We start from the raw sequence: 12,331 nt of genomic DNA, 5'->3' as shown, positions 1-12,331 counted from the left end.
TAAATAGCACAGTAAGCGCTGCAGTACATGACAGAGTTTTAAAATAGGCTGAAGTGGACTAGAATTAAGAGCGCCTGCGGTTGCCATGTGGCAGTCCTTTAAGGTGCCTTCAAGTGCCATGTGAACCAGATTAGTATACAAGGGTAATTCTGTTCTCTGGGGGCGTGTCTCTCCGCTGGAGGGCTAATCCCCGCTGAGTCTGAATGGAAGGGATACCCCCGATTTCACTGATTGCCTCAAACACTTTTAAATGTGACAAAAACTGGGGCGAAAGCGCTGGATGGAGTTGGATTTTGTGACATCCAGGCCAGGGATGAGTCTTGAATTTGAGGCTACTAGACCGAAGACACTGAGTGACATTTTTGCTTCTGCCGCAGATCGAATATTTTTGGCCTCAACTGTAGAAGGAGCAGGCACAAGGCAACCATTGTTGTGCCTCCTGCTGCTCTCATTGGGCCTCTCTCACATACACAGAGCTGCAGCTCCAATCAAAACTTGTAAGAAATCAAGCCGGTAAGCCTTCTTTCCTGCAACAGACGTAGTAAAAGCAAAGCCAAAAAAACTCTTAAATCCCACCCGTAACTACGGAGGCTACAATTTCAAAGTAAAGGCTTGAACAGTTCAGACCGTCGGAGAGATCCTTACCTCATTCTCCTGGGCTTCATCTCGTCCCACAGCCGACTGAGGCACAAATCTCCCTTCATCCCCTGCGCTAACGCGTCGAGCGGCTAATCTCGTCTCGTTCGGCCTACGGCTCTCGCCTGTGCTGCTATCAGCGAGTCAGGCTGAAGACACATCAACGAGGGACTTCTGCTTTTCATCCTTGAAACAACCGGTATAGGAAACGTAAGAAAAGACTAAAGTTTTCCGTCAGCGCGGTTACGACAGCCCGAGTGAGGTTGTGTTGTTACAAAAGCCGTGAAGCAGCGTAGATGGAGTTATTCAACCGGAACCAATTTGTCATGGTTTTAAAAAAAATAAAAAAATAATCAAAAGGCATCGCCGGTCTCAGGCGGTGAGATAATGAGTTGCATCGTACACTTGCACTGACGAACATCTTTAACAATCTAATAACATCTTTTTTACAGCTTCTATTCCCTTAAAAGTTTCCCTCTGAGAAGTGAAAACAACAAACAAAGAGGCCCTACCTGTTCTCTTCAAAGCGGTTGATGAGGTCTGAGACCTTGGAGTGTTTCTCTTTGACTTTCTCCCGGTTCACAGCTCCTCTCCCCCCTCCTCCTCCTCCTCCTCCTCCTCCTCCCTCCTCCATGCCCAGTTTCAGTGGTGCTTTGTGGAGGTGGCCCAGCGGGGATTTGACCTCCGTCACCGGGCTCTGGAGATGTGGCGGCTTTGGAGGCACTGCACAGAAGACAGCGGTATAAATTAGAGACGATCTTTGGATGCCGGTAGATTGGTGGCTGATTTGTCTTATATTTTTCTCATGAGGGAAAAAAGTCCAAGTGTGGACCTGAAGGTGGCAGTATAAGCTCCCCCAACTGTTACCTCGCACAGAACACACCGAGCTTTACTTGACTCCCTGGAGACAAGTGGCCGACCTGAGCATAGAATACGTGAGTCTCACCACCTTGTTTGTAGGATTCACGTTCCCTTTGTGTAAGGCCGGTGCTGTCTGTCGCCTTATCTGCGTACAATGATTTGCTCAACTCGAATAAAAAAAGAACGAGGCTCAAGGTGCACCGATACTAGGCCACGTTATGGAGGCGTATTCCTGCTTTCACAGATTTCTCTGGAGTCACAGACTGACATTCCTCCTGCCACACAGCAGGAGAACCAAACAATCAGGGGTCACACGTGACTCATGGACCAATACCCTAATGGTTGTGAGCCGTCGAGGGCGCACCTTTGGGTTTAGAAAGCTGCCGGGGCCTGCACCAAGAGCTTCTTCCATTGACTCCCCCTCTGCTCCGGTCAGTCGTCCCAAGGCCCGCTCGACTCAGACACGCCTGCACACTGGGTGGGTTGCTGTTCTCGCCCGCCGGGCTGCTGCCGAGAGCTGAAGGACACACAGAGACAGACAGGGAGAGAGAGAGAGAGAGAGAGAGAGAGAGAGAGAGAGAGAGAGAGAGAGAGAGAGAGAGAGAGAGAGAGAGAGAGAGAGAGAGAGAGAGACCATTACAACCAGAGCATCTCATCAGCCTCCGTTCAAAATGAGCAAAAGCTAAAATGTATTGCTAACAAGGGACAGGAGCAGCTGGACACCAGACAGTGTGTCATTTGAACCACTAAACACTTGGCAGGTCCATTGACAGAGCGTAGATACACAGGCCCCAACGCTGCATCTTTTCTTCTTCAGTCACTATAGTATGATAATTACACCACGTTGGAACTCTCTGGTTGATGCAAGAGAGCTGACTTACGGAAACGCAACGTTTTGAAATATTTGACCTAAAGTAAGTGGAATTGCAGTAATAAAAAAGGAAAAACCCAAGAACTGAGTCTCACACACGGAAAGACCTCCTCCGATACCACTTCCCTTCCTACTACAGGGCCTGCTCTACTTATTCATGGCTGCAAATATGCTTATGATAAACAGCTGCAGGGTAAATACTGAAGAGTGTCAGTTCAGTTGTTCATCCAGCTAATCATCCAGCTGATGATCAGCTCCGGCGCGGCTTTTAGCAGACCAGCTGGCTACAGATGGTACAGCATCAGTGTTTAGACAGAGCAGACTGACTTAATGGCGCTACAGACACAGACGGGCAGTGTTTACGTCTCTCTTTCCCTTTAAACCAAACGGCATACACACACGCACAAGCACATGCAAGTGAAACGTGTGCACTTAAAAGGCAAATCTCCATGTATGGTGCTCTCATTATTTCACAGGGTATTAGTCCATTAGTTTTGCATTTAAGGTGGTCAACAAGCGACACTGATGTACGAGTTGGATGCAGAAATCGATGGAGCTAGGCTTGGACAACAGGTATGAATAAACAGTGAGTGTAGTGGAATAATAGTGTGGAGCGTAAAAGATACAGACTTACATTGGCAAAAAACTATATGTATATGCTCCGTTTTTCAAGGGCCACAGTCCGCAGACTGGAAGGATGGGTCCTCCCCTTCGGTTTGACACTGATGCTAATATGGAAAGAGACATTTTCCATCCCTGTATAAATCATTGACAAGAGATCTACATTCCTTGATAGACACGGTCTCATGTCCAAAAATAGATCAAACTAAAAGCATCTGTCTTTGAGAGGCCCAAATGAATATAAAATGTCTCATTCAGAAAAATTGTCTTCCGCTCTTCTGGACAAACAAATCAAGATTATATGAAACAATTAGCCAATGAAGCCATTAGCATAAAAGTCATCTTAAACTATTATATTAGTTAAGCTACAAATAATTACCATTACCGAGGCCCATTGGCTCATGCTGCTGTTTTTTGTCTTATGTGATAAACTAAATTGATGGATTATTTGAAGGACAGCTACTTTCACAATTTATTTATATATTTATTCATAATGAAATACATTTCTTTGAATATGCCAAATAATTGAAAAAACAATTGAAACCTCTTTGTTAGTGTTGCCATCAAGTATCTGAACAACAGTGAAAAACATTATAAATATAGATGTAGTGTTTCCTTCCAGATGCAGTTTGTTTAAGGATATTTTGCTGCTACTTGACCAAACAGCGCTTACAGCCTCTTATTCATATGCGCAAAATTGATCTTTATCTCACTAGTCTTAAAACAGAAAGAGAAAAACAACAACAACCACAGAGTCACGGCATCGGTTTCTACAGCCCAACCGTAAGAAAACAGCTCGAGCCGAGTGTCTGAATAGAAACAGCCCCATGCTGTGCTTGGGTTCTCTGTGAACATGGCCCCAAAATTACCAATCCATTCGGAAGTCTGCCTCAGGAATTTCTCTTGATCGTGTGCTCGGCTTCACCCCGTGGCCACATCAAGGGAGCATACGAATTTATCAAGTAAAAACGTGTGTGCCCGACTACACACATCTGGCTGAAAAGGAAGCCTCCGCCTGCTGACATTGACCCTGGAATGCTGCAGGGGGTCCGATCGGTCCCCCTCTACCCTGCAAGTAAAGCACAGAGATGCAAACGTAGGGTCAGATCAACGGCCCTTAAGCTCCTCTCTGAGCCATCGGGGGGGGGGGGGGGGGGGGAAGGAAGCGCAGCCAGTTCTGTTTCAGGACAAACAGGAACTTTACTCTCTCGGAGGGGGAAGTCTCCTGCTCGGCAGGCACTGCAGCTCCCGGTAACACACATTCTGGCCTCTTCTCAGAATTGAAGCTGGCTCGGCTCAAGTGACAGACGGGTGTGAATGAGGAGCAGCCAGCCGCCACCCTGCGGAAACACTCTGATTCTCCTCCTCCATCTGTGTGCAGCGAAAGGAGCCCTTTTGGCTGAGACTTGTTGTTAGAAACAAGGAAGGAATTCATCCTGGACAATGGCTAGATTTAGAACACCAAGAAGTACTATATGTTGTATACACGCCTCCATCTTCTGGGTCCTCACTGCACGACTAAAAAGAGCTTTAACAGAATAGTTCATCTGATTTACATAGAAACCGAAACATTGCTGCAGTCAAGGAAGCGAGGAATTGACGAGTCAAACCGAGACAGTCGCCTCCTCGTCCTTGGAGGATGCTTAGACTTGCTGCCATGGCAACTAGGCTGTTACTTCCTGACGATTGGCTTCCCCACTGAGAGGGGTGAGCCTGAAGGCCTCTGCTCCAATCTCAAGAAATCTCAAAACGGCACAGCGAGCGCAACCAACGACAAGTGTCATCTCAAAGGTCAGGTGGTGTGGGCAGTAGTGCAGCCGTCGAGATTAAAGAACCAAGCCTCTTCTAAAGTTCATCTTGCCTCTAAAAGGTTTACCTGTCATGGAATGCATCACCAAAAAGCGTCTGAAATGAGTGAGTCGCTGCAGGCCAGCCGCGGTCAGTTGGTACTCGCCTCTCATTTCACACGGTTTAGTTCCTCCCCTCGTGTGTGTGTGTGTGTGTGTGATTATACACCCTGCCCTGATCAGTTTCACCTGTATCCAATAAGCTCCATTGTGTGTTTACCCTGTGTGCTCCTTTTGTCTGTTCCACTTTGTCTTTGAAGTGAGAGTTCCACCAGTTTTTTGACTCTACTGCTTTTTGGTTTTGCCGTCCGTCTTTATTAGGACAGTCGTCAGTGAACGTCTCTGCTTTTGCCAAGTATATGCCTTTGTCTCTGACTTGAGACACATGAGACCAAAAGTCAGACACACGTTGTTTTTTTTGTAACGGATAGAAACAAACTGTATTCCTTGTGGCTGTGGGAAGGTTCATCACTGTTAATCTGCCCTCAATTAAACACTTAAACTGCAGTAAAAGGTTTAAAAACAAAACCTGAAACACTCCTGTGCTGCAGTGTGTCCCACTCACTGTGTGTGTGAGACATGTTTGACACCAAGGCTTTTTTTAAAACATTTTTTTACCAATTTTGCTTCTTCTTAACACATGCGTCATATTAAAGATGGACTCCACAGAGCTAGGTCATGAAATAAATTCGATAAGACAACAGAAATGTGAGCTTAAGTGAAGCAGCTGTGATCGACAATGTCCTCCCGTGTGGTCTTCAAATGGGTTGATTTGATGATGTCACATTAAACAGTCATTGTGAGAGCACGCACGTTTTAAAATCAAACAAAGAATTAAAGAAGCCTAAATTTCAGATGCAGTCCAGGAGGAATCAGTATCAGTATCAATATTCTGTTAAATTAAGAATCCCAGCTATTAGACTCACCCTGGAGTTTGAGGCGGAGAAGAAAAATGGTTGTAGAGAGTTTGTTTGTGACCGTACTCGAGTCCCAGAGGAGCACTAAATTTAGGTCCCTGTGCAATCTTCCCATGCAGGGTCGGCGAGTGACTCAGCTCAGAGAGGAGACCCGCGGAGCTGCACAAGACTCCGCCTTCACTCTCGCTCACTCATGAGACTTTCAACAGAAAAAGAAGCTACAGAGGAATCGACAGATAGCCACAGGTTACACCCCGTGCCTCTGTACGGGTAGCTTCTGCACATTTACGTTTTAAAAAAACTGTATGTGTACAAACAGCTTTTATAACACCCTCTTCACTTCTCCTTCTGTTTGATTAGTCTGATCAATGATTGACGAGCCTGGAGCCCGACGCACCAGTTCTCTCACCTGCCTGTTGAATCTATTATGAAGCCCAAAGGCTCTATTCTATCGTTTGATATCATCCCCTCATTAACTTCTCCCCCTCTAGCACATTACAAGAAAACTAAAACTAGAAAACCGAGAAAAACCCGTCCGCAAATTGAGCAGGACGGCACAAGTGAGAAGGTGTGCGAATAGGCCTCTGATAACCGACAACATACGAGTGGACAGGAAAGGACACAGAGAGCAGGCCACTTATCACCAAGAGCTACACGTACCTTTTGCAGAAGTCATTACAGGGGAAGTGCAACTTCAGACTCTGTTCTGCTTCTCCGCTGTGAGAAGAATGGCTCTTTGCATCTCAGACGGTCAAGTTAGCTCGTTGGAGTTATTGCTGTAGTGAAATACACCAACTCTGAGCTATAGGAAGGTTGCACGAAATGACTTACAGCAGGACAGGAAGCCTTAATTTAACTGTAGCAGCTCTGATATGGCTTCAATAGTCACCTTGCTATTTGCAACTAGGTGAGCGCTGTTTGTGTGCGCTTGTTTTTGCATGCGTATATATGTATTCACGCACAATGATGTTTTCCTACAGGCCTCACATGCTCACCAAGGAGGATTAAAAGGAACGAGGCATTCCAGTAAACCAGTTCGACCGGGAAAGAAATTCCGTTCCTTAAATTCCATTTAGACAACCAGCACGTTCAGCAGGACAGGAGCTCAGATATGAATGGGGAAAATGTGGACGCTTTAAGCAACGAAGATGACACAACTGCCCAGTTGGCTGTGCAAGGGTGAACCGAAACTGACGTCTCACGCCCACACGTATCAGTGGTGCAGCAATATTCAGTCTCACGTCCATTCAGGGAAGACTCGTGTCATCAATCAGGGTTGATGCCAGCGGCATGCAACCTTTGACCCTCTGTCTGTTATGCAGGAAATGCTGGAAATGTAATCACAATATAACCTTGATTTTCACGCTGCGAAATCTTTTTTTTTTTTTTTAGGTCTGACCCTGCTTTGAGGTGTTTCTTGTCAGAGCATTTGGACAGAGCCTAAGAAGAGGAGAGGATCATCAGCCAGCTGTGGCTTATTTATCCATTTTCAGTGGATTTGTCTATTTTAGGTACAATAACATTTTCCTTTCCGTCACACACACACACACGCACACACACACATAATGAGGTGTAATCGTCCTCAGCTGCATCTTGTTGAATGAATTGTCTCTCTCCCTTGTATAAGGAGTAGTGGTGATTTGGGGGGAGAAGGAACACGTCACAGATGGAGCATCCCGAAGAGCAGAAAGTGTCTGTGTGTTGGTACAACAAACATTTTAAGAAAAATGAGACAAAATACATTCCACGCCTCACATTTCGAGTTTCAGAGGCACATACCAGATACTAAACACTAAGTTCCCACCTCACGTAGTCACTCACAGAGAATCACAGACACACACAAACTGGTTTTCTAACTATTTCTGGTGCCATAGAGATTATAGTGTGTAGTTACAGTTCTTGTCAGGCTCTTGTACACAAAGCGTTCATTGCGTCCATGGCGTTGGCTCAGGCGGTGTGTGTGAGTGACAGACAAGGGGACAGATAACTATCACCACCAGGCATGGGGGATTAGCGGTTTGTGTTCAACTACCCAGACTTTCTTCAGATTAACCCTTGCCTCATCCTCTAATCCAAGGGCCAGCGTGAGATTAGAACCCTCCGTGATGAACCACCAGGAGGGAAAACAGGGCAACAAAACTCTCTGGGGGTTTCTGATGGTGGAGGTGAAAGAAATTGGTGACTGGGAATCGAATAAAAATAAATTCTTATTTCAAAGACATGACCTCAAGGCACACTGTGAGACACACAGTGGGAGCACGATGGAAATAAACCAACACATAGAAGACAGACCAGTGAAAGGATACAAAGGGAGTGACATGGTACACACACAGAGGAGACAAAATTCTATATTCTTAAAAATACAAAAATATGGAGACACTGGGGGCTGGAAGAACACGTCCATTTATCACACAGAGCCACACACACGCACACACACACAGGTGTGATATGACAATAGCTTAGAGACCAGCAGCTGGGCGGTGCCCTTCACAGCATCATCCTGCATCACATCAACTTTGGCTTAAAGTTCACTTCACTGCGGCAGTGGAAGAGCAAATATGGACAAATAAAATAAGGAAATATGACTGAAAGGCTTCAAATTCTCAGAGTGAAAAGGACTGCAGCCCCCCCCCCCCCGCTGGGAAATCAGAGAACTGACAGGTAACAAAGCATTGCATGCCATGGAGTGCATCAAAAACAGACAGCGAGCCACAGAAACAGGTCACATGCGACAGGCTGAACACGCAGAGCTGCTTCACGCGATGAAAAAGCAGGGAGGCAGCAGCGAGGGGAGGGACGGGGGCGCCGCTTACCTCGGGAGTGTTCAATTTTCACCGCCACGCAGGCCTCCTCAGCGTTCTTGGACGGGAAACAGTCAGCCTTGCTTTTCTTCTCTGCAACAACAAAACACAACTCAAGTCACCAAAGAACCAGAGAAGCCTTGAATACACATCTGAGAGTTTCAGGCGACCCCAAGTTTCATTTTAAGTGTAGCAGGAGCAGCTTCGTCTATTTTCGGCTAGCCGAGACGGCGCGCTAGACATATTGGCGGTTTTTGAAGCACCGATCAAGATCAGGGGTGGACTTGTGTTTGTTTTGAGAACCAAGAGGAATATCAGTCCCCTCGGAGATGGAAACCCTAATTGGTCTGTCTGTGATATGTAGGGCACAGTCTGTAGGGAGAGCCAACGCTCTTTCAACACAGCCTTTTAATATGCACATAAAAGATTAAAGAGAAAATAGGAACGTAGTAAGAACAGTGAAGGGCCCAATGCATAAATGCACGCACGCACACGCTCTGTCTGATCTAACATGAAGCATCCAAGCTGCAGGATGATGATCTGTTGACAGCTGCACGATTGTTCCCGCAAATTAAGGTTGAGCTGACTTTATCCCAATTCTTTTTCTTTGCACTCACTGTGCTGGAAATGACATCAAACTGATGATGACAGCTCACCGACCAATCACAACAGCCAAAAACCGGTTTCATTGTCTTGCCCTGTTATTTATTGGAAGTTCTAGCATGACTGTAGATTTACTAGCGCCCCAAACCGTCACGTGTGTAAAAACACGCACCAGGCAGAGGTCTCCGTTGGCGTGTGCGAGGGTCGTTAGGCTCTCTTCTCCTTGCACATGCATTTAAGTGACGATCGTGCACATTTTGGAAGGGAAAATGTTAAAAGACGATGATCATGTAATCTGATAGATTGACTTAGTTTACGCAGCTTGTGTCACTTTCACTATCATCTTCTGTGTATGACTAAGGCTTGAAATGACTTCATAAATGACCACAACATCTGATAATGCAAACCAACCAATGACGGGTCAATTTAGTCCTTGCGCTCCTGACGTGAATCTTTCTTTGTCTTGTCCAGACATTCAATTGTTTACTTGTTACAATATGCTATGGGGTGATTTACACACATTTTGAAGTGTGACACGTGAACAAACTCAGTGTTGGGTTGTGCAAACTGTTGTGGGGAGGTGTGTGTCTGTGTGTGTGTGTGTGTGTCTGTGTGAAGGGGGGTATAATATCCAGAGCTTAAAGAAGGGCTTTCTCCACTCACCATCTGGACTCCTCATGACAGGCCTGTCCACACACACACACACACACACACACACACACACACACACACACACACACACACACACACACACACACACACACACACACACACACACACACACACACACACACACACACACACACACACACACACACACACACACACACACACACACACACACACACACACACACACACACACACACGCGCGTAAACACTAAATCCGTTGTACCTCAATCTGTTATATAAGTTCTCTTTTCAGAATATTCTGCAACACACGTAAGCAGCTTATCAAAAGCATTACGTCCATATCAGACGCTTTTCTATTGAGACAACCCACCACGTCAACTGTGCCCCCCCCCCCCCCCCCCCCCAACTTGGCCACGTGACCAGAATCCTGACGGGCCTATTGTTTCCTGAAGTGGGGGATGTGTTATGTGTCAGCCCTGAAAACACAAGGAGGATCTTAACTCTCAACCAGAACACAGGTGACGACAAGCATGAAGGATATAAAGGTCAAAAGAATGTGTTGTTGAGAGGGGTCGACCTACTTCGATCGGATGGGGAGACTCTACTGGTCCAGCTACCGGCCTGACCCTCAACTTCCTCTTCCGGTCTGTCAACTTCCTGTTTTTCATATTTTAGAATCAGCCTCAATTCTAAGCAGACCAACTCTCAAAAGAGAAACCGACAGAAATCCCGTGCACATACACAACGTGCACCTCAGGCATGAGCTCGGGGGTTCACACCTGGGTCAGGTGCCGTCGCACAGACTGCACGGGTGTAAAAGGTATTGACACATTTCCTCTCATGATTCTAATTAAAGACTCCGGCGCCCGACACCAACTGAGTTATAACACGAGCCTCACCTTCAGCCAACCGATAGAAATACATCCTCACGCTACACTTCAACAGTTCACTTCAGCCGCTTAGACATGTGGAGCCATTTAACATGTTACACATTATGTGTGTTTGGTAGAAGCAGACGCAAGCCAGAGCAGAAACAGTCTACACTGCAGTGGAAGTACTCCCCCGCACCACATGCGCTCAGAAAAAAACAAACAAAAAAACAAGCATCGGACAAAACACAATTCTACAGTTGTCAACAGGTCCTGTGAAAAGTCACAATTATTTGATCCTACTAACAATCATTATAAATGCAACGAAGGTAGACGATACGTTACCATATATTTGCACTGATGACGGTTGTGCGCAGCTGTATTAATGCTCTGCCTAGTCGAGTTTCTTCCAATAAATACTTATCCTAAATTGCTATCCCTGTAATCCAGATTTGGGATTTAAGACTCGATTACAAGTATAACAATTCAAACTTGTCATTCATCGTTCCACAAGTGACGAGTCATTTCTCCACAACCGATAAGATGCAGCGACCGATTGGCTGAAATCAAAACCAGCTCTACCTCCCCGATGCCTTTCAGCTGCTCTGCTGTCGGACAGAAAGAAACCTCCCCCACGGTACCTGCGAGCACTCTTATCCAGAACAGCTGCTTTTCTGCCATCCTGGAGCCCACACTCCGTTTATCCATCCCAGAATGAGGTCTTGTCATCAGCGTCTATGAAAAAAATATGGAAGTCCCTTCTTCAGACGCGAGTTCCTCCGTCGCCTGGTTACTTAATGTCTGTATTTACCCATCAAACCCTTGGAGTGCCTCTCTGGTGACTGTACCAACCGGTTCCCCTGAAACCAGAGTCACCAGGTGAGGGAGAAACTCGAGCCGGAAGGAAGGAGGGTGACGTTTTTCTTGAAGACGCTGATTCACGCTTTCTTTTAATCATTTCTATAATATTTGGTTTTGAGGGTGAGCCAGCTATCAAAGTCATTCCAGGGTGGGAGAAGGAGGGAGTGGCAAGAGAACAGATAAAACAAAAGAGGAGGGAGAGGAACGGGTCGAGACAAATATGTCAATAAAGCAGCCATAAAAGTTAATAATTAACCATCTGCCGCCCTGCCAAACAGTCTAACAGCCCCTTATTTAACACATTTCTACCATGATGATCCACATTATTCTTTGCCTGTGTTGTGCTCCTGTGCAAGTGCATCCTTGCGACATGTTCTCACACGCTAACCGTATCAGACGGAGTGAATCACCCCACCCGAAGCCCAATTATAACCTCATTTCAAGCCTCATATACTGCAGCAGAAATTGATGAGATTCTGAAGAGAAAAAAAACCTAAATCCAAGAAGAGAGTCTTTTCTTATCATCCTGTCATGAGAAACAGAGGCTGCTGAATGTCGAAAAAAATGCTTTTTCTGTTTAAAAGGTCTGAGTAACCTCAAGCTCATTTGCATGGCAGTGGCAGATTGTGATCACTATTCAAATGTAACTCATAAATAATGGAAAGGAAAGGACATAATAATATGCCGAGACACACCTCTTTAATCATAGTGAGATTCTTACTGGGAAAAATGTGTGTGTGTGTGTGTGTGTGTGTGTGTGAGAGAGTGAGAGAGCGAGCACATGTCTCAGGGTTTTAATGCTGGACACAGAA

General features: G+C 45.9%; 1 protein-coding gene across 9 annotated transcripts in view; it reads right to left on the bottom strand.

Annotated features, from left to right (window-relative positions):
• Window positions 1–12,331, bottom strand: part of fgd4a (FYVE, RhoGEF and PH domain containing 4a) — a 37,363-nt gene that overhangs the window by 7,118 nt on the left and 17,914 nt on the right. For 5 of the 9 annotated variants that reach the window (XM_037451494.2, XM_037451495.2, XM_062563092.1 and 2 more), the window contains exons 2-4: window positions 8,567–8,647; window positions 1,862–2,014; window positions 1,149–1,359 (exon numbers count right to left, since the gene is read on the bottom strand). In XM_037451494.2, the coding sequence (XP_037307391.2) occupies window positions 1,149–1,359; window positions 1,862–2,014; window positions 8,567–8,647 (445 nt within the window). Of the gene's footprint in view, window positions 1–645; window positions 698–1,148; window positions 1,360–1,861; window positions 2,015–5,762; window positions 6,049–8,566; window positions 8,648–11,299; window positions 11,355–12,331 lie in introns of those variants that run through there. The other 4 variants (XM_062563089.1, XM_062563090.1, XM_062563091.1 and 1 more) reach the window with 4 other exon arrangements.

Source organism: Pungitius pungitius, chromosome 6 (assembly GCF_949316345.1).
Source record: "Pungitius pungitius chromosome 6, fPunPun2.1, whole genome shotgun sequence".
Classification (NCBI taxonomy): Eukaryota; Metazoa; Chordata; class Actinopteri; order Perciformes; family Gasterosteidae; genus Pungitius; species Pungitius pungitius.
The sequence above is the reverse complement of the archived record's forward strand: the minus strand, read 5'-3'. Positions and strand labels throughout refer to the sequence as shown.